Source organism: Eupeodes corollae, chromosome 3 (assembly GCF_945859685.1).
Source record: "Eupeodes corollae chromosome 3, idEupCoro1.1, whole genome shotgun sequence".
NCBI classification, from domain to species: Eukaryota; Metazoa; Arthropoda; class Insecta; order Diptera; family Syrphidae; genus Eupeodes; species Eupeodes corollae.
The window spans coordinates 6961925-6985032 of NC_079149.1; the positions used below are offsets into that span (position 1 = coordinate 6961925).

General features: G+C 29.2%; 2 protein-coding genes across 3 annotated transcripts in view; one reads left to right on the plus strand and one right to left on the minus strand.

Annotated features, from left to right (window-relative positions):
* LOC129950119 (kelch-like protein 17) overlaps positions 1-23108 on the minus strand; it is an 83310-nt gene that overhangs the window by 54213 nt on the left and 5989 nt on the right. The window lies entirely within an intron of this gene.
* Positions 17253-22916, plus strand: LOC129950120 (uncharacterized). 2 transcript variants are annotated; one of them, XM_056061949.1, is made up of 5 exons: positions 17253-17374; positions 21935-22122; positions 22179-22275; positions 22349-22495; positions 22552-22916. In XM_056061949.1, the coding sequence occupies exons 2-5, from the start codon at positions 22016-22018 to the stop codon at positions 22891-22893; spliced, it is 693 nt and encodes a 230-aa protein (XP_055917924.1). In that variant the 5' UTR covers positions 17253-17374; positions 21935-22015; the 3' UTR covers positions 22894-22916. The 2 variants fall into 2 exon arrangements, with proteins under 2 accessions (XP_055917924.1, XP_055917923.1); XM_056061948.1 differs by having other exon boundaries at positions 17340-17449.

The window sequence follows — 23108 nt, forward strand, 5'->3', positions numbered from 1 at the left end:
AATACGGAAATCTCTAGAGATATTAGAAATATAAATTAGATCAATAACCATCTAAACTTACATGAAGATACAAAAAAGAAAATTAAATAGAATAAACCCTAAAAAAAATATCTTAAAGGCTTAAAATTCACATCTTTGTTATCATTTTATAAACATTTTTAGTTTTTTTTCAAGAGTTTTTAAACTCTCTTTTAAAGAACGTTTAAACTAATTTCATCGTTACTTTCTTTAAAAAGCATTTTTAATGTACTTTCACACTGTTTGGCTAATTGTTTGGGAAATACAAGTGACCATATCGATTTCCAGTACCATCATTCTTCAAAGTATAATTATGAGTCATTACCTCATTAGCTTCACAAGACAGAATATAGTTCATTGGAATATAAGTACGAAACACGATACCCCCAAAATGTCCTCCTAATTTCTCTTTGCCTTAACCTATAACTATATAAACATAAACCTACTCATAAAAATACTAAAAATAAATAAAAAAACAGACAAGAAATGAAGACAACAAAAAAGACAGAAAAAAAACTTAAATTTCGACATGTGCAGTCTTTTAAGTTCTTTTTTGTTGTACATAGGTACTCTTACCACAAGTCATTTTTTGAGTACTTTCATTCGGAGAAAGTGGCTTTTAGGTGACAATAAAACCATAATTACATACTGTCACGAAAGCGTACTGCAAAGCGAGTTGAGGGGGTAGTTTTAAGGTACCTCTACTGTACGTTACCTTGTAAACATTTTATATTCTAAATGACTTTGTTTTACTCTTAGAAGACTTGTACATATATTTGTATAGTAATATTTTCATCAAAGTGCGCAAAGCACAAGGACACGTTTTGTATTTTTTTTGTTTTTTACTAAAAAGTGAATTGTTCATTTGGAAGGTACTTTATATGTACTGTATGTACAGTACACTAAAGTAAGGGTACAAGAGTGAACGAGTATAGAAGAAAAAGTAAGGTACTTTTATACTTAATTGTTTTTCTTGAAATGAAACAATGAAAGTCTTAATTTCAACTGGAAAACAAAAGAATGGCACGTCCAAGAAAATTTTTGGAATGAATAGAAAACCAACAAACAATAATAAAGATTATAATTTGTGATGCTAAATTGGGTTGAGGACAGACAAGATGATGAGTACAAGAAAAAATATAACAAAAGAACTGAATTAAAATACCAACCAACCCTAAGGTATATCTGTGGGTAAGGATAGGTACTGTATAGGTTAGGTACTTAAGGTATAAGGGTTAAGATTTTGTTTTAATTAATTAAGTTTTTTTTATCTCTTGAGAAGGTGTGGGAAATTAGGTTGAGCGAAAAAAGGTACATTAAGTAAAGGTCTTGGGATTGAGATAGAGTTCTCTTTTTTTTTTAAGATTGTGGCTATCCGAGTTGAATTTATATTAATGAATATATTGAATTAAGCAAACAGTTGAACTTTCTTCGAACTTAAATACAAAGTCAAGTTTAAGTGAATCTGACTTCTTAGGAGATTTTATACAAATCAATATTACCTTCATTTTTTAGTTCATGATTTTGTTTCTCAAGATATTTGGTTCTAAAAAAATGATAGCAGCTTTTGTAAGATAAAAAGCCTCAGTAAACATTTTTTTTGAAAACTTTAGGAATTATTAAAAACGTCGTTTATCGGAATGTAAAATTTTCGTGCAGTCGTTAGCATTAGTTTTTGTTTTTAAAAATATTGGTGTAATGTTTTGCAGTTTAAAACAAAAATTTGTATATTTATATAATTATGTAGAAATTCTATGTAATTTCAAAACGTCCAGGATTTATTTGTTTTAAAATCAAGAATAAATAACCACTTAACATTTTTTTGTTTTAAGTTTTCTCTGCAAATCTCGATGTTTTTGAAAATTTTTAACTTTTGAACAATCGTATGACAAGTACTTTTTAAATTAATATGTATGTACATTGTACATACACATAGTCCAAAAAGTCTCCATACAGCATCTTTCTTTTTGATGATTCGAGATAAAATATTTACTATAAGAATATATCAAAAACGGGTTTTTGAAAATCACAATTTTTTTTAATTTGGTAAAAAGATGAAGGTAGAATTTTACTTTTTTCAATGTTACCACTTTTGTTTTATTTATTTATTTATTTTGAACGCTTAGTAACTGTAAGATACAATATCTTATAAGGTAGTAACAAGCTTATAAATGAGAATGACAATGTAATTATTATAATTAAATGACATTTCAATTATTTATATTATGATTATTATTATAATATGAAAAGTTTAATAACTTTCTATACGGTCTATGTAAGTATGTAATATAATTTTAAATTGAAAAGTTATTTATTAAGTCCTTTTTAAGTCTTGTTGTGTTTTGATTTTGTTTAATAAAGCGTGGAAGGGAGTTCCAGAGGCGAACTGAATTTACAAAAAATTGACGCTCAGAAGTTAAGCATGTATAGCGAGGGTGAACTAGTTGACGAGTCCTGTTAGAGGTGGGGAAACATATTCTGTCAAAACAATACAATATTGTGGTTGTTGTTTTTACATTTATAACTAGTACTTTAAAAAAAAACACTAAAATTATCCTGTATGGAGACTTTTTGGACCAAGTGTACATATCATTTTGAACCTTTGGTTTCTTTAAAAAAACAATATATATAGTATTGAAAATTTGGAAAATTCTTATCAACTTTTTATTAAAAAACGGCTATAGCATTTTCATAGCTCCTAAAAGCCTAATTTAATGCTTTTCTTCCAATCATTTAAAAATAATATCTACAAAAACTGAGATGAGATTTTGATTTTGAAATCGGATCTTAAACAAAGAACTCAATACATATTTAAAAATATAATTCCTTTTCGATGTACACGTTTTAAGAATGTAATGGGAGTGCTAGAAGACAAATGGTGTCAGGAGATTTCGTAAAACTCCCTTCGAATATATTCGCAGAAACAGTTCTAGGATTATTGATGGCATATTTTACGAAGCTCCTTAAATGACAACTTGGATTATTGCATAGCAAAGAAATTTTAGTTCTAAAACTCACCAATGGGTATTTATTAACGAGGTTTCCATTCCATTCTTTTAATTTCTATTTCTTAAATAATAAATTAATAACTCTTATTGGAATGCCCTGTAAGAGCGTTTGAATACAATATTCATTCAATTCCATTCAAGCCTCGCATTCTATGTCTTCAAGAGTTATTTTAATCAAAGGCCTAATTTATGTTTCAAATCGTAATTCAATTTCCAAAATTCCTAAACTTATTTATCAAAGTTAAATTAATAAAATGCACGACTACTTCACACGAACTTGCTCGTGTATTCAAAAAAATAGTTCAAAAATATTTAATGTATTAAAAGATTTAAAAATGTACCTCCAAACAAATTTTTAATAGTTTAAATGCCATTTGATTTCTCAAAAAAAAACTTAATTTTTTAAAATTTGTATTTGAAGACCGTTAGTGTTTTTTTTAAGTTTGAAAATATTTTTAGTATGCAGTAATGTAGAGCTTATTAATAAACATTTTACATTAAAAACTTCTAAGAAAATAAAAACATTTTTTAGAGATATCGAATTTCGAAAAGAAGTTTAATATTTTTTTTTATAAAAAATTTAAAAAATATAATTTTTGATCATGAAATATTTTCTAGACAGTATAAGAGCTTGTGGAGAAAATATTTGACATCAGCTCATTAGTTCCTAAGAAACCTTAGATACAAAATAACAGGTCTATGGGGAAAGAGCCAAATAAATACAATTTAATAAAAATGTTCAGGCTTGTATTTGAGAAAATTCGAATTTTCGAAGTCTTGCCAAAAAATTTATATGACGATCACTGATATTTTTAGCCTTAAACATGACAAAAAAATACCTATCGCTAATCAACTTAAAACTTTAATTTCCGAAATTGAAATCAATCGATTTTGCCTTGGATTGTAGTACCCAGGATAGAAAGACGGACGCAATCGGTGGACATACTTTTTCCGACTTTTCTAATTAATTTAATTAGATTTTTAATAATTTTATGTTTGATTAAAATCTCGAGTTCGATTTTTTTTAAGAATTAAAAACTTGCCCTATAGTTCATATGTTTCGCAAGTAAAAACTGATAAGAATTTTTTTAATATTTTGTTAAAGTACTACAAAATCAACAGAAAGGTACGGGTAGGAAATCATCAATGTGGGTTCCATCATAGCCTCAATGTATTTTGTTTAAGAAACTGTCAATACTATTTTTGTAGAGATTGTACTAGATCTCGAAGATGATAACTTTTGTTGCATACAATTATTCTGGGTTATTGTTTTTTGTTCTTCAGATTTTCGAAGTGACAACAACTTATTTTAACAATTTTTGTGATGCATATACAAAAACTATCCGTGGAATAGTTTATGAGTTCACCAATTTTGTTTGAAGTTAGTAACTTTATTCTTTTTTGAGAATGAATGAAAAAATCAAATTATATAAATTCACTCCAAAAACTTCGAAAGTTTCGGGGTTGCACTTTAGTAATTTTCGGTCATCTTGAAGTACCTATACCCGAGGTGGCTATTTGACTGATTTAGTTTTCCATTGCTAATGGAATACTATTTTCTTTACAATAAAATAAACACCTATTGATTTCTCTCTTCCTGTATCAAAATGAAACTTCTTATTGGAAACTGCTGCAAAATTAAAACCTAATATTATTCACCAAACAATCAATTTAAAGACCTAATCTTAGCATTCCACGCTATATCTTTTGCCAAGTCTAATTTTGGGTTCAGATTGTAATTAAATTTCCAAAAGTCCTAAACTTATTTATCAAAGTTTAATTAAAAAAAATACCGTCATTATTAAATTTCCTACATCAATAAATGTCACTTAAAAAACTTCAATCTTCATTTCGTAAGTTACTTAATTAAGTTAAGCAAAAAGTTTATTTCAGTCTATATCCAAAAAAAAAACAGATTGTCAATCAAAAACCTCACTCACCTCAATTTGCTTCAACATCATGAAGTAATGTGATATTTTAACCCCAATCAAGGGTTGACATCATCTTCTCTTATTTTCTCTTATCGTGCCTATTCCAAATTAATTAAACTCAACATACTGCCTCGAAGAGATATGGTACAAACATAGATATATTTATACGTACGATTATGCGTTCACACTTTTGCTCGCCCTAGATCCAACACGCCAGCGTCTAATTGGCAAATATTATATTAACCACGCATTTAATGTCCATCATATCAATTGTTTCTCGTCACAATATGACACAAGCTCATCATCTCTCATCACAGTTTTTGTTGATTTTTGCCATGGGTAGAAAAATGAGCAGCATCAAAAATTAAATAAAAGTAGAAAATTGATTCTAGGACGCCCACTCTATCTTTCACGCATTTAACTGTCATGATCACAGCACAGCAACGCCAGCAGCGTCAGCAGCGCCATCAGCTTCAGCATGTATAAGCCATCATTATCGTCGTCAACCTTGTCAGTAATTAATATTTAACTAAAGTTTGCTTGAGGCTGTTTAGCTTAATTTTACGACTTTAACCCAAGGGAAATTTGGTAGTTGTAGAAGCCCTGGAGAGAAAGAAATATGTTTCTTTTTTTATCGTAGCCAAACGCTTATATCCAATAAATCTGGCATTTAATTAATTGATTTTATTACACAGAACCATAATGTACTTATTTGGGGTTCCCCTTCCGGACTTATGGTGGATTCGATTGAATTGGAATAAAACACAGGTGCATGAAGGCAGGCAGTTATACTCCTATTATATTCAAGTAACAAATATAGACTACTTTGGGTTTCGGTATCGTATTACCACGTGCCTTGAATTTCTATAGAAAATTCTGGAATGGTATTTTATGTGATATTTACTTATGGTGATTATGCCCTGTGGAGAAATAAAAAGGGTGTTACTTTTGATCTAATTGGTTAAAAATCCAAACAATATATTTTAAAAAACCGTTTTCGAAAAGCAATTTTCAAGCAAAATATTAGATGAAATTCTTCTGGGAAGACTAGGAAGATTTATTTTTCGAACAATTTTTGTTGCCCAATTTCTTTTGCTGTTGTTACACTAAGACGCAAATTGGGTTTGTTCAAGGAAACCTTTATCACAATTTTGACTATAGCCAACCTTCCAAATGGCTTGAAAACGGATGCTGCAGAAGGTGCAAGGAAACCGTTATCACATTTTTTTCTGATAGGAACGAATGGGTATAGCCAACGTTCCAAAGGGCTTGAAAACGGATGCTGCAGAAGGAGCAAGTTTTTTCTGTTGACAAATCTTTCCGAATTCCTGATCTAAGCAGCGTCTTCCAAGCCGAATTATTGGCAATGACATACGTTAAAAAACAGGTATCAATGATGGCACTCTCACAAGCATATTATACCATATTCATTAATGGCATTACAATCGCAGGACACTACATAACATTAGCCTCTGCTGGGTTCCAGGTCAAAGTGATGTAACTGGTAATGAGAGATCTGATGAGTTAACGAATATTGGTATAACACTAAATTAATCCAGTATATACCCATGTTCTGCATTTCACTTACTGTGAATATACTATGCAAAAGTGAATTTGGGTGTTCCACAATTAGTTATCCTGAATTGGATTTTCGAACACGCAAATGGATGTTCTGTATTTCAGTTTGTTCCATTTTTTTAACGCATTCAAATCAGATTTTCTATTTCTGTGAACTGATCGTTGATAGCTTCGTTCTGCTACAAATCGAAGGGTTGCAGCAAGTTTTTTAGTTGAAGGAATCGATGAATGTATTATAAAAGGTTCTATTTCCCTTAGAACATATAAAAAGCGTCTTTGCCTAATCTAAAATAACTTTTTTTATCAGAACAAATCTACATAATTTTCACACACTTACATTGTGTCACGTAAATCCAATATATTTGATTTGTCTCGCAAAATTCTTCTTCTTATTTTTTCTCTTAAAGTCTGCTTCCTTTTTTCACTTAAAATTGCCAATAATATTGCACCCATCTTGAAAACAGCAAAAAATTTACTTTAGAAACAAAATAAAAATGGATGATCCTTCAGTTCTGACAGCTCGAAGCAATTTAGAAGTTTTCGAAATCGATCGAATTGAAGAACATGCAATTTTATTTCACATGAAGTTGAAAAGTGATTTAAATTACCTTCGATCGAAATTCGGAACATAGGCGATAGACTCAAAGATATACACCCCGACGTGATAACTAACACGCATTATTGGTAACAAGATACTCCAAGAAACCAATGAGAGTAAGCCTTGAATCTTGCTATGGCCCAAATTTGACACAACAAAAAATTCGAAAACAAAATGCAACACCAGAAACATTTCTTGAATTGTCTTGAAGAACTTGAAGGTATTTCAAGAAACAGCCTATTAGACTTTATCAAAGCCTCTAAATGGTTAGAATAAGATAACCCATAACTGCTGGAACACAATGCAAAATCGAAGCCGGAATCGTAGCTGCAGTCGGAAAATCTGTCACAAGTTGTCGTACGTTTCACAAAACGTAATTTGGTATATTTATTGGTTATTTGGTATATTTGCAGTTTAAAACCACATCAAATATCTCAGAAAAATGTTTTTTGTTCACTTTTATTTCTTATTTAAATATTTTCCACTTTTATATTGAAAAACTATTAAAAAAAATATAATCACCAGTTTATTCACTTTAAAAATGGAAACGTCACATGTGTCGTACGTCAAAGTTAAAAGTTGGTAAACTATTCCGACTCCGGCTTCGGCTCCGATTGCAGTTGCGTCGCATTGTGTTCATACATTTGCATTTGCGTACATTGAATACTTTGACAGCTATTCCAATTACAACTCCGACACCATTGTGTTCCAGCAGTAATACCATAGGTTTAATTACTCTTTCAGAGAAGTTCAATACTTCAGGGTATCAAAATGGATCCACATGGATATTAGTGTGATGATGACGCCATCAATTGCAATTCCACTTCACAATGCGACTAAATTTGGGCTCGAGATTATACTGATGGTCATTTCTGGAGACACGAGTATTACGTTTGAATTATTTGAGGAAAAGGATGCAATTGGCAATTTTTCTAGGCCAAAGTCCGTTAAAACAACAATAAAAAGGAGAAGACAAGAAACTTTGCAAACGATTTTAAAGTGACTTAAATGAATCAATGATTAGTTTAGATGATTTGCAATGTACATGCTTAACATAAGTTGCTGTTAAGGGCTCGCGTTTAAAGAACAAGTTTTTAAGCCTTAAACGAATATGAGAAACTGACGGACGGTATTGTCTTTAGTAAACCAGTTAAATTGGTTAGAAGGTAAAAGATCATTTTTAAAAATGAAAAAGAGTGTCGGAGACAGCACAGAGCCCTGAGGCACACCAGAATTTATTTTTGGAACATTCTTTAATTCTTCAATTTAATTCAATTCAGAAAAAAAGAAGTAATTCATATAATTATTCTTAAAATACTCAATCAATCACGGGTCCTATTTAAAAACAATTAATTCACCTTGGAAAAGGAACACCTTGTGTTTTTTCCGAGGCTATACTCCAAGTGTGGTTTTTGGGTACAAAAAAACCAATCGATTTAGTTTTCCAAAGGCATTACACATGCAATAATTGGAACTCAATGGTTTATTGTTGAAGAATTGAAATTAAATCTCTGTAATAAACATGTTTACAGCTTTTTTTTGCACCTAAGGGTCAGGAAAATATTGCTATAAATGTAAGTTTTATTGTTAAGTAGACCAATAATATAAAAGACGATTATTTGTTTTTTGTTTACTTCGTACCACCAAATAAGAATAAAACTTCATATACATATATATATATAATGTTGTAGCTTATAGAAGAAAGTATAGTAAATGTATGTAGGGAGGATGTATTTGTAGGGAATGTTGAATAATGGTATTTCTTTGGCCCTTTTACCATCATACATATTTCTTAGAGGATCATAGAGTTCTATAGTTGTTCTTTTCTTTATAAAATATTCAATGAAAGACTCTCATGAAGGTACACACGAAAAGCTTGTGTCTGGAGTTTCTTATTATCATGTACTGTACATAGCTAGACTTCCAGAGTTATGCATGAGAGAAGCCCTTAACTTAAGTATTCAAGCGTTCTTTTCTTTTTTGTTTCATTTTTTTGTTGAGAATATACGAGTAGGTGCCTTTGCATTTCAAGTATAGGAGAATAACATGATATTTGTTTTCTTCTTTAAGCTTTGAAACTTAAGGATACCTACATTCCTTCAAAGCAGCGAAGGATTTGTCACCCACCATAACACCACCTTTTTTGAATGTATGGTTTCCTTGTTTTGTTATTCTGACATATTGTTTGGTTGAATAGAGCTTTGAAAAACAATTCAAAGTAATGAACAATTTCCGAGTATTGGAGTAATTTGAGTTATTCGCTTCTTTTAGCAGAAAAAAAATATCGAAAGTGATTATCAGCTTTCAAGCAGAATTTATTAATACCTAAGTATTGCAATGAGATGGCGGAGGGATTCAAATATCTTTAAATAAGAGGGAGTTTTGAATACAGTATACTCTTGACTTTGAAAAATTATACCAAAACCACACAAATTTGGAGAATTCATCAATTTAAAGAAATTTCATTAAAGTATGGAATTTATATGTTCGTGGTTTTAAAATTGTCAATTCATGGTTTGAAGCTCAAACGAAACTTTGTATATTAAAGGTGTTCAAATGCAGTTCTTTTTAAACATACAAATTTTAGAATTCTACTTACATATCTGTTTTCGGAATAGATTTTTAAGACTTAAAAAGAAACATTTAAAAAAAGACAATTATTTAATTACAAGAATGAAAGGAAGTTTCAGTTAAAGACTGTGTAATCTTAAGATCAAATGGAAAAGTTTAGGTCTATAAAACTTGAAATATTATAATCCAAATTTTAGTGATGAAGAAGTTTTGGGCCGTTTTTATCCTAATACAGTTTTGTAGTAATGGCTCAGCAGAAGTAAAACATTGCCCCCTCATTGTGGCATTCTCAACTTGACGTCAATTTGAAAACACAACATCTTAAACTTCAAATCCTAAAAAAGACTAGTGACGGGGAAATTAAGAGTTATTTTTTTAAAACAAATTAGTTAACTTAAGCTTGAAAACTTAAGTCAACAATTTTAAAGTTTGGAACACTTTCTTAAACCAAACAAGTAACAATTTTTTTCATAATAAGCTCACGCTCAAGTGGATATTATAGTGTGAGCACTAGAAAAGGTACAGAGGGGTTGGATGGAGGTGTTGTTGCACATTGGTTTTGAATTCCTAAATATTTCAATGGCTGGGAAAGAGTGTTGCAAGGCATTCCACATTCGCGTAGTATGGCTAAAGAACGAATCTGTGTACTTCATAGTACGACCAAAGTTGGGTTCGAGGGTATATTGATGAGCATTCCTAGAAGAGTGAGTATTATGGTTGAACTTTTTAGGGGGAAGAATACAACTAGCTATTTCTTTAGAGCATAAACCGTTAAAATAACGGTAAGAGAGGGTAAGACAAGAAACATTTAAACGATGTTCAAGCAATCTGAATACTCTGCGTTCAACACAGCACCACCCCAGATATGGGAGTTATACTGTAGCTTTGGCTGTATATAAGTCTTGTAGATAACAGTCAAATCAGAAAGGGACAAAAACTTCCTACCTCGCCTTAGAAAACAAAAACATCTTGCGGCATTTTTGGCGACATCGCGTATGTGATCGTTCCACAGAAGTTGGTTGGTGATAAACATACCGAGAATATCGAGATGTTCAGTCTCCTCGATGCAAGAGCCATCTATGGATAATGGCAAGGGGGTGCATCTCACTTTAACGATACGAGACAGCATTGGGTCTTCGAAGCATTAACTTCCACGCGGTTTTTTATTCTGCATTGTAGAATGATGTTTAGGTCGAAATTTAATGACCTCATCATATTTTGTCATTGCAGTTCCAAATGCGAAGAAGAGGAATGTAAGTCTGAAAATGAATACACAAAGCTAAGAATACTATCGTCAGCGAAACAATGTATTGGTTTAGAATTTGCAGACAGGAGCTCATTAATAAAAATGAGAAACAGTGTTGGAGATAGAACAGAGCCCTGGGGCACACCAGCATTTATTTTGTAGTTTTCAGACTTGAATCCATCCAATACAACTTGTATTGAACGATTCAAAAGGTAATTACTAATCCAACTAAAGAGGGATTCAAGAAAACCAAAAGCACGATTTTTCGATAAGAGATCCTGATGCCAAACCCTATCAAATGCTTTTGAAATATTAAGTGCAATAATCTTACTTTCTACAATAGTTGAATTTATTGCTATTTTGAGGAAGTAATTCTTCTGCCTAGCAGGATTTATTCTACTAAATTAGCAATAAAAGAGCCCTCGGATTTTGTGGACTTTGAACGTTAACATGTTTAAAACATACTTTAAAAATAATGAAATATTTCAAAACAACTCCTTTGTACTTGTACTTGTGAAGAAACTTTTATTGAAAGACTTTATTCGAAAAGTGAAAATTTATAATTTTGGAAAACACAACTTTTTGTTAGTCGAAAACTCTATTTTGTCAAAAATCATTTCCGATATTGAAGTATCATTACTCCTTAAAGCTTTTTAAAAGAAATATTTCAATAAACTGTCAAATTTCAATTAAGGATGGCTACGATGACGAAGATTAAGAAATCTCTTATTAGAAATTAGACATTTTTGCAATTGAGATGAATCAACACGTTAACCCTAAAATTAAAAGTTTAAGTTCCTTGGTAAATTAGTCAAAATTAAAAAAGTAGTTTCGATTTATTCATTTTCAAACGGTTCATGAATTTGCACTAGTTTTCAAAACAAACTCTTATTTGCAAATAAAGATTTGTCTTTGCATATTACTAAAAATTACTAAAATTCTAAGCATAATTTAGTATTTTATAGATGATTTCATCACAAGTTTCCTTTTAGAACACACTGACATGTTTTTTTCTTAATGAACAATAGTCGTATAATTATTTCAAAAACAAAGTACTTAACATACCAAAGATCTAGTTAATTCGCCCATATAATATTATTAAAACGTGTTAAACACTAATCTATTTTGGCAATATGCCATAAGACTTACCAAAAGACATAACCTAATAAATGTTCCATGATGTCTTTTAAGTTGACCTAAATCTTTCTCACCAGACCACACCCAACAGAATACATACCAACAAAAAAAGGACAACCGATTCATACTCCCTTTGACTTTAAACGTAAATTTATATGCAAAACTAATGGTGAAATATAATAATTAACTTAACTTGTTGCTCATTTAACAAGAACAAGTTGGTTGATGAGTTAACTCAAAACATCGTCCGTCGTTAAGTTAGTTCCCTGTGGTTAGGTTTATAATTTTTTTTATCCAAGAGTATCGTAAAAAAAAAAGAATTATGGGTGGCTTGTTTTGTTTTTCAAGAAAAAACGGTTAACCAAGGAAAATCTTGAGAAAAAGCCTTAAGCTATGCAGGACAAATGTTAAATTTGGCCGATTGCCAATTTTCTTTTTTTATTGCTGATATACTCGTGAATACAAAAGAATTCTTCTTTCAGACAAATTGTTCGAGGTTAAAAAGTATCAGCAACAGCAACTTGACCTTAGGTTTAAATTTGGATTCAAAGAAAAAAAATGTTAACCTTTATAGTTTAATTTAATTGTCCTTAGGCTTATATCATGATTTTGTCAGAGTAACTTATTGGGACATTGAATTAGCTTCTCGCATAATTTTGTTTAAGGATTGTCTATCGATTTTAAATTTATCGAGACATTTTACGAGGTCAATAAATAATAGCTAAGTCTTCACATTTCACTTGAGTTGGACAAGTTTTTAATGAGAGTAAGAGGGTTTGAGTCCTTTCTTATTGGCAAGGTGAAGGAAGGATTAACAGCAATAGTTATAACACTTTGTTTGAGTAAGAAAAAAAAATATCTTCAAAACTGCATAACCTGTTAAATTGATGAAGGATATGTACATTCGGAAATAAAAACTTTTAAAAGTCATTTAAAATTTATGGAAAAAGGTTTCTGGGAGCAAAAGTACATATCTTCTATTAGAGTCATTTTTGTGTTCTGATGTCACGTTTGTGTTTTATACTTTTTATATTTTTTATGTCAGTGTTGTTTTATACATTTTATTTAACCTCATTTAATATTTCTTGTTTTTGTTTGGTAGAATTTAAAGAACTACAAACTGCAGAATATAAATTCTATGCAATAAAGTTGCAAGAAGTTAGTTGTGCATATAAAGCTATTAAGTTGATTTATGGGTAGTTGGAAAAATACTAAGAAAATGATCAAACTTCTTGGGTGTCACACAAAACAAATTTTCTTTAATTTCTTATTTCCTTACATAGCGCCATCTGCATTTATTGCTTTTTCATTTTTAAAACACTCTATACTCATAAAACTCATACACAGAATTTTAAAGATATATCTTAAGTTTTGCAAGTTGTATTCCTTATAATTAAAAGCAAAAAAGCTTAAATGAGAACCTTTAACTAAGGTTTTTCATTATAACATGTGCAACAACTCACTGAATTACATCATTACGGATACGAAATTGTACTGAAATCATTTTTGAAAGCAGGCAGAACACGCTCTCAATATGTCTTGAAAAATTTCAATTCTTGTCTGGTGAGTATTTTTTTGCATTTATTGTTTGAAATTTAATTGATAATAATATTGAATTATGCAACAGAGCGGTACGTTAAGTAAATGGTGTTTGATTTGCATTTGAAATGAAAAAAATACATTTTGTCAAGTTCTTATGCACTGAATTTGTGCTTGATTCAGAAGCTTCAAATTCGTTTAAACAAATTCAAATTTATAAAGAGTTTTCGAATAAAAGGTTTAATTTTGATTATACTGCGTTTTAAGCAGCTGGTACTTTTGAAGCTTTCATCGTATGAGTCTTGAAAAGTAAATACTACTTCATTGATAATAATGAACAAAGCAGTACAACTGTAAAAATTGACTAAACAAAAAGCCACAAATGTTTAACACACTGAAAAAATAACCGTCTTCATTTTAATGAATTACATTCATCATATGGGAGTACTTTTCATCTAAGTTATGGAGAAATTGGATAAACAAAAATGTGCCTGATGAACCGTCATTCAATATGTAGAATGACGTTTCATTAATTTTCCAACCACCAAGTCCATACAAATGTTTGATGTTGAAATTTTTATCAGGTCATCAAAATATTCTAGGAATATGAAACCCAAATATCATGATGAAGAATGATTTCTTAACATTAACGAAATTTTTCTTAGTGATTAAATCAATCATCAAATTTATGATTCACGTCTAGTTCATCCTATTAACAACTGAATTCTTCTTTTAAAACTGGAGGGAAATCAATATACTTGTAAATAATTTAATTACGTAAAGCTTCATTACTTTGACGATTGCATTCGTAATATTTATGATCTTTTAACATTCATCATATTGATGAAATTAATTTTCGTATTTATTTATGAAAAACTTCTTCACTTTTTGATAGTATCGAACATATTCATCATATTTATGAATGATTCCATCAAAATTTAGCTCATCATATTACCGAATTCATTCATCATATTTATGTCACATTTCATCAATTTTAATACATCAAATTACCATATTTGTTTTAAAGTTCTAAATTTATTTAATTATCCGGTTTAAAAGTAACACTCTACTTAGACTAAAAATTATACATAACCTAAAAATAAAATACATAATTCAAAAATATTTCTATTAATAATAAAATCAATTGCAAAATCCATACAAGTTCTTGTGATAGGATTATACTTGCTATGCTATAGCAAGGACTGTGGTAAGGAACATTTAAATCATAGTAACGGGGTTGAAAGTTTCTAGAAGGCGCATATATAAAAAACATAGATAACAAAACTGGAAAGTTAATATTAAAATTCTAGACATCAAAAGCAAAAAGTATTAAGCTTAATTTTCTTCTCTGAGCAAGAGGTTTTAGATCAATTAAAATATACCTCGTCCCATAACATAGAACATTTGAATAACCAAATATTTTTCAAAAGGCGTATACGACAAATGCTAGACGCGGTACAGCGCTCCATATAACAGTACAATATACTAAATATGGTAGGACGAAACTAGAATAAAAAGCTTTTAATGTATAAGGGTCTTCGAAATCTTTTGCATTTCGAAAAAACAGACTCGAGCACAGAGTTTGCTTTTCGACTATGTGATTTGAGAAATTCATTTTAGAATCGAATATTACGCCTGGATCCTTATGGCTATCAAGTCTTTGTAAATTGTCATTTTCAAGTTTATAATTACAATATAATGGACTGTGATTTCTAGAAAATGTCACAACGCTACATTTCTTAAATTATTTAAATCAATTTGAACTTTTTTTGCATCTTTAAGTGAATTTATGGATATGAATATTTTCAAATCGTCAGCAAATAGAAGGCATTTAGAAAAAGTAAGATGTAAAGGTAAGTCGTTAAAAAAAATGATTAAAAGAAGTGGTCCCAGGTGACTACCTTGAGGAACACCCGAAAAATTTATAATTTCCTTAGATAAGGTATTATTAATTTTGACCACCTGTTTTCTACCTACTAAACTAAATAGCTCTTTATCCACATTAAGAGCTGTGAATCAAATCTATATATCTCTAGTTTTTTTTAAAAGAACTCTATGTTGAACGCGGTCGAAAGCCTTTGAAAAATCAGTGTAAATAGTGTCAACTTGAGAATGCATTTCCATCTGTAATAGACAAAAATTTGAAAATATTGACAAATTTGTAGTAGTGGATTTACCTTGTAAGAAACCATGTTGGTAAACTGAAATGTTATTATGAACAAGATTATACAATTTGTTTTTTTACTACATCTTAGAAAACCTTATTAATTAACTGCACTTTTGCAATTGGTCTGTATTTTTCAATCGAACTTTTTGTACCTGATTTATGAAGAGGAGTTATTATAGAGTATTTCCATTCATCTATATTTATGACTACTTTTCTTACATGCATCAAATTGATAAAAGGTCATCATCTTTATGAATGATTTATTTAAAATATTGACTAACGCATTCATCACATAAATGAATTATTCTTTAGCTATTCGTTTAATGAGGAAATCATCATATTTACATATAATTTTATCAAATTTACTAATGCACTCATCATATTTGTTAATGTTTTTTAACAAATAGTTCATCATATTGATGAACACATTATCATTTTTATGAAAAACTTCTTAACATTTAGATTATATTATTTCTGAAAGCTTTCATATTCATTCATTCATTTAGTCTTCATATTGAGACAATTCGTTCATAATATTGATAAAACTTATCATCATATTGGTGAATAAGATCATCAAAATTACTAATTTAATCATAATATTGAAGAACATAAAATATTGATAAATATTTTATAAGATTGAATACTACTTATCATATTATTGAATGATCAATGTTTTATGATGTTCTAAGAAAAATCATCAAAAACGTTCATCGTATTTATCAACGCAGTAGTCAGTTTGATGAAAAATTTAAGGGGACATTTTTTTATCATATTTATAAAATAAATTGATAAATGTTGTACGAGATTTATCAGTTGATACATTCATCATATTGACGAAGTTTTGTTCATCTTATAAATACATGAAACTAAAATGGATTATTTTTGTATTACATTGACGACCTTTTTCATTTATATTACTGTCAATATAATGTTTAAGATGAACAACAGTTCATCAATATGATGAATGTTTTAAGTGTAATGAAAATGAAATGTTATTGCAAAGGTAGGGATAAACATCCATTGATTTCTTTTTAACAATAAAACTCCTTTTGTTGATAATAAAACTATTATTAATAATAAAATTTCTCTAAAACAAAGAAATGATTTTATTCAGGTTTTTGACAAAATATAAGAACCATGCGAAAAAAGTACTAGAATTACTGAAGAATATGTTTCCCACTTAAATATCATGTGAACAAATTTAAATGATTACCCCAAATTATTGTATTATACAGTTTTCGAAAACTGTTTAAAAAACTGAACATTACATTTATTTCAAAACAGTCTGTAAAAATATTCATATAATAATGAAAAATTAACTCAATTTCTTAAAAGTACTTAAACGATATTAAATGGTTTACACATTCTAAACAAAAACATGCGACTCCGTTTGGTATTCTTTTACTATATTCACAAAAGTTTACCTCAATTTTTACATTTTTCTGTTTACATTTTAGTGCGCCGACGTCGTTCATTGTGTCTGTGTGTCTGTCAGTTTTGTTGGACACATATTGCCTCTTGGTTTGTTTATTTTCAGTTTCTTTTTATTTTCTTCATATTTTGTCGATTAACAAAAATTACGTACGTAGAAAGTTAATATTATAAATTAATGTGGTTTGAGTGCGATTAAATAATAACAAATTTATAATTAAAAATGTAAATGAAATAATTATAAAGTTTACCCACATTTTAGGTATTATGTATTTAATTACTCAAAAATAAAACTAGATCCATTTTTAATTTATTATATTTATGTAACAAATTGCTGTGCTGTGGTGATTGTGATAATATTTGAATGTCTTTACTTTAGCAAATGTCATTAATAACACATCCATCATCACTCACAATGCTAGCTAAAAAGGCCTAAAAGCTCTGACTAGTAAGTCTTTTCCATTCATAAGCACTTTGAATGTTTGTTTGTTTGTTTTATTATTTTTTCGGAGAACTAAGTGACTGACATGAAATTGATTCTCATTCATTTATCTTCCATATCACATTTCTGTATACAATTTATTGATATTGAAAATACAATAAATATTTATCTTTATATTCCAACGAGAAACAATCAGAAATCAATATTGAAATATAAATTAATGTTTCGTATTTGTATATCTTTTGGCATCTTGAACTTGATAAAATGTTCTAATTTTGGTCGAAAACAGAAAACACTCACAAGTTTTACTTTTTGGTGGCCATGGGCAAAGTTTGCATAAAATCTTAACATGAATTTATTTTTGTACATAATTTTTGTATCTTTTATTCGAGTACGAGTATTTTCAATTGTTCATTTATATGAAAAAGCGAATAAAACAATAAAAGCAACCATAGAATAAGCATTTTTATGTACATAATTAAAATTCTATGCTTTTCCATTTGAAGATGAGAGAGACTAGAATAAGGCGGCAAGCCATTTGAATTGTTTTCATTTTTCTTTTGTTAACGAAGAAAATTAAAAATGGGTTTGGCAATATTTGAATTCTCATTAGAATAGTCTAAATAATGAAAATCTATTATGTTAATTTAATGCCGCCATCTACCGACCGGAATTCACACTACACATAACACGGTCATGTGAAACATAAATATATAGGTGGACGACATATCGGGACCCGGGAGTGAATTTTAAAGTGCTATGATCTTGTTGAGGTGTTAGCTTAAATTTACAACCTATACAAGCAGTAAGAACATGTGTGCCAAATTGTTGTTTAGAAGAACGTGTTTACTACATACTTTTTCAGGTGGTTGACTTCAGGGCCGGCTTATGGTCTGAAATAAAATTAGCAATTCTTGGTTCGTGGATAGATTTAAGTTTCTTATTAAATTTCATAGGCATAATTTCTGCCTTTTTTTGGACTGACAAATGGAAAATTAGATACAAATTTATGTTCATAAAAGCGTGTTCTAAACTTTTAAGAAAAATCAAATTTCTCACCATTTTTGTAGTAAGTAAGCTTAAGACTAGACAAAATATGGTTTTCTTTGGTATTGAATATTTTAACACCTAATACAAAGTTTTTATTTATTGGCGTGTTCCAAATTTTGGATAGGAATTGAATTTCTCACTTTTTTTCACAGCTTTCAGTTTAGATTTTAAGAAAGCAGGATGTCGAGTCGATATAAAGAATACAAAAGTTTTTGTCTACCATTCAATATACCCTAAACTTTTCTTTTAGTAAGTTCTTTTTTTCAAAGATGACCTTTCATTTTTTTGTCATTGATAAAGTTTAACCTAAAATGCTTGATTTTAATCAGGACTTTTTTTAAATTGACAAACATTTGGAAATTATCTCTTTAACTGGCCTTGCAAAAGAATTTCAATGATTTGTTTAAATGCAAAACTATATCTGGATCCTAACCTAAGGTAATAAATATTAATACGCCTGAGAAAGTTTAAGTGTATTTGATTTTCTCATACATGTTGTGAATTTGGCAGCCTAAAACTTAGGGAAATATGATATAGTGACAAATTAAAATAATTTAACTTGTTGTCTGTCAATTAATACTTTCCCTGACAATTTAGTCCTAAGTTGGAATTTGACTTAATAACTTCTTCAAACAAGTTAAATTTTTGAAAAATACCTTTTTAAAAAGTTCATAATACGGTGTTTTTAAAACTAATAGAGAAAAATAAATATGTAGTTCTAAACAGCCTCATTATGCTCAACTTAAGCGTTTTTAATATTATTTTCATATTTTTAATATGTCTGAAGTGATATACATACTTACGTTGTGAGTACGTTGTTCAGAAAAGTGATTCCACATCAGGATACTAATTAATTTCAGAACGTTTTTTGTCTTGTTTGTCAAAAACTATGTAAAAACTAATAGTTCATTGCTTCTTGAATTAAAAAATTGTGTGAAGTACTAAAAGTATTTTTGATTTTGAAAATCAACACATATTTCATGAATTTACATTGCCTTAAAAAATCTAAAGCTGAAGTAATAGCGTGATGTGGAAAAGGACTTAGCAAAAATCAGTCAAGTGTTATATATTTTTGATAAACATTTTATGTTTTTAAGAGGTGTTATAAATCATGCAGTACTAATTTCTCATACATTTTGAGGTAAGAACCAAGGGTTAGAAAAAATATGTTTTGTTGCTTGAATAGGGTTCCAAAAACTTAACCAAAATTTAAATTTCTATCGGGAACATTAAAAAAAAACATTCTGAGGGCTGACATTATAGATTCAAAAATTATTAGGGATTTGTGTCAAAATAAATAAAAATACGTTTTTTTCGATCGGGTTTTTCAAATTTAAATTTGTTTCAATTAAATTTTTCTTTGTAGTGAGTAATGGAAGCCCTAAACATTTTTGTTGGCAGATGTCAGTTTAGAATTACCAAAAGTAGAATATGGTAACACATTACATAACATACATTTTGGGACTTTTAAATGTGTCAAAAAATTCTATGCAATATAACTGATACAAATTTGCCAAATTAAAATTATATAATTAGGTTAACTTTGTAGAAAAATAACTAAAAAAGACAACCTTTAGCAATGCAAATAATAAAAATATTAAAAGGAATAATCTAATATACGTGTGAAAGGAAGTCATAGAATTGGAAGGTTCTTGACATTCAACAACATTTGTGTTTCATTATTGATATCTTTTGGCATCAAATAGATTTTTGACGACCACTGCGGTAAAAAAGTTAAGCAAAATCCATTGACTAATATTAATTGCCCATTTCTATTTCGTTCTTCATCGTTTTCAAATTCAAATAAATTTCTTTCGTTTTTCTCTTTAATTTCGAATTGTGGCTTAGACGTTTTCATTGATTTTGAAATATTGTTAAAGAAACCAATAAAACCAATCTCTGTCAACTGCAAAATTTTGTTTTATTTTTAGAGTTGTCATCGCCTTTAGATACAAATGAATATGGTTATACAAAATACTATTAAAAATCCGAAATATTTTATCACATTTTAACTAGAACGACAAGAATAATACGTAACAGAAAGCTTTTAGCTCAATGAATTCCGTGCTTAACGTAATAATTGTTCCTAAATATACCAAATGAAGGCTAAGTACTTGAATAAAGAAATTTGTTGATATTTATTTGTATTAACTTTAGATAAAGCAGAAACTAGGATAGCGTCTGGAATGTTTAAAAAAAAATTAGCTACAAGCGCCCTTCGCAAAAAGTCCATTTGAAACAAATCCAAAACGCTCCCGTTTTTTTTTGGATTTTAAGTTATTTATCTATGATTCGATCAGTATCTATGTTTCAAGCTAAATGGTTGAATAGTATTTTAGAAATACGCAAACGAAAATTCTATTAACAAAAAAGAAACTATCAACGATTGAATTTGGAATTTAATTTGTTCTACATAAAATAAACAATAATAAATATGTAAATCGATTGTTGCCGGGCAGACTTTCATTTTCACTTTGAAGATTTGTAAGAAAATTATAATACTTTTGTATATTTTACGAGTATAATAAAAATGTCTGATAAGTTGAATAACCGCTTACATAGAATTCAAATAATAAACAAAAGACTGCAATGTAATATGAAATATTTCATTCCTTACATAAAAATACGATTTTCTTAATTGTTCTTTTGATATCGTAACAAATGAACAATTGATTCAAATTTTTAATTTCATCTTTTGATGTGTTTTCAAAATATAATTAAAATATAAAATTATTTGAGTTTAAAAAAAGATTGTTTACTTATTGTTTTATAAATAAATACCTGTGGGAAATGATCCAGTAACAAACAAAATGTTTAATAGATTTAAATGCTAAAAATGTTCTCCTGAGAGAAACATAACATTAAAATATTTTTTCAAAATTATGTCAAAAATTGAGTTTTCAGCTTATTTTTAAGTAGAGTGTTGGCAACACTATTAAAAACGATTTAACAGTTGAAGTCCGAAAAAAGAAAAAAATGTTTTCAAAATCGATCAATGTTTTAAAAACAATGAAAACTATAATATCAAACAAGTTATGGGTCGAAATATGTATCAAGTTTCTAAGTGTAGCTTTTCAAATGGTCCTGACTGTATTAATTTTAATCTCCTTAAACCAAAATCAAATCTCACTCAAAACTCATAGAAAAATATTGTTTTCAAACTTTCTCAAAGATTATTTTTGTTTTTGTTATTAATTCTACTTTTCTTATCAACTTAGTTGGTCATTCTAAAATATCGTCTATCAGTTCACTTATAAAGATAATTAAGCCCGTCTACAGCAATATTTTGTGGAACGAAAATGATTAGACGTACTTTTACAACCGGTATGATGAGTTCGGCATCAGCTGATTTGAAGAACTTTGCCAAAGATGGCAAGAAAATTGTTGGAGCTGCTTTAAATTATATGTAAGTAAATTATTAAATATTAAATTTAGAGTACAAAGCTTACCACCTACTTTAAGGGACATAGTTAAAGCTCGGGGTGTACCAGTGCCGAAAGTACCTTTGATGTTTTTAAAGCCTACCTCATCTTATCTTTCAGAGGGTGAGAACATTGTTGTACGTATACTTAAGTAGCAAAGATTTATATCTTGCACTTTTTTTTTAATTAAATTTTTGTTTCTTTATTTAGATTCCCAAGGTATTCACAAAAGTAGCTCATGAAGTTGAATTGGGATTTATTATTAAGAAAACCTGTAAAAATGTATCCAAGGAAGATGCCCTAAATTACGTTGGTGGTTATTGTTTGGCTTTGGATTTAACTGCCCAATGTGAATTGGTATGAAAAACAAGATCTAATTAGACAAAGTAAAAATATTTTGTTTTCAATTTAAGGGAGTTGCTCGTCAAAATGGACATCCATGGACACTTGGTAAAGGATTTGATACATCGACTCCAGTTTCATCGTTGATTCCATTGTCAGCGGTGAAGAATCCACATGATTTGGATTTGTGGCTAAAGGTCAATGGTGAAATTCGTCAAAAGGGCAATACAAAGGATTTAATATTTAAAATTCCCGAATTAATTGCACATACATCGAAATACATGACATTGGAAGCTAATGATTTGATATTGACAGGAACACCTGATGGATCGACAGCTTTAGCAGGGGGTGATGTTGTCGAATGTGGTTTGGGTGATATTGTTAAACTTAAATTTAATGTTGTTAATGAATAAATAAAACAAATTTTATGTACTTACTTATTTATGTTTACAATTAATATTTGACTTGTACAAATGAAAACTTTTGCCAGATATCAGACTTGGCTCGTAGAGTATTGAAGGTCAAAGCATGAAGCATGGAAAAAGCAAGTAAATTGTTTATGTTCAGTTTATCATCCGAATAAAAACAAAATTGATAAGAATTTAAAAAGAGAACTCAGTATAAGTGA

Excerpts from the sequence above, each read along its gene's own strand:
- LOC129950120 (XM_056061949.1), top strand. The coding sequence starts at position 22,016 with ATGATTAGACGTACTTTTACAACCGGTATGATGAGTTCGGCATCAGCT. Across the intron at positions 22,123-22,178 it reads GGAGCTGCTTTAAATTATAT|GGACATAGTTAAAGCTCGGG; the intron begins GTAAGTAAATTA and ends ACCTACTTTAAG. Across the intron at positions 22,276-22,348 it reads CAGAGGGTGAGAACATTGTT|ATTCCCAAGGTATTCACAAA; the intron begins GTACGTATACTT and ends TTCTTTATTTAG.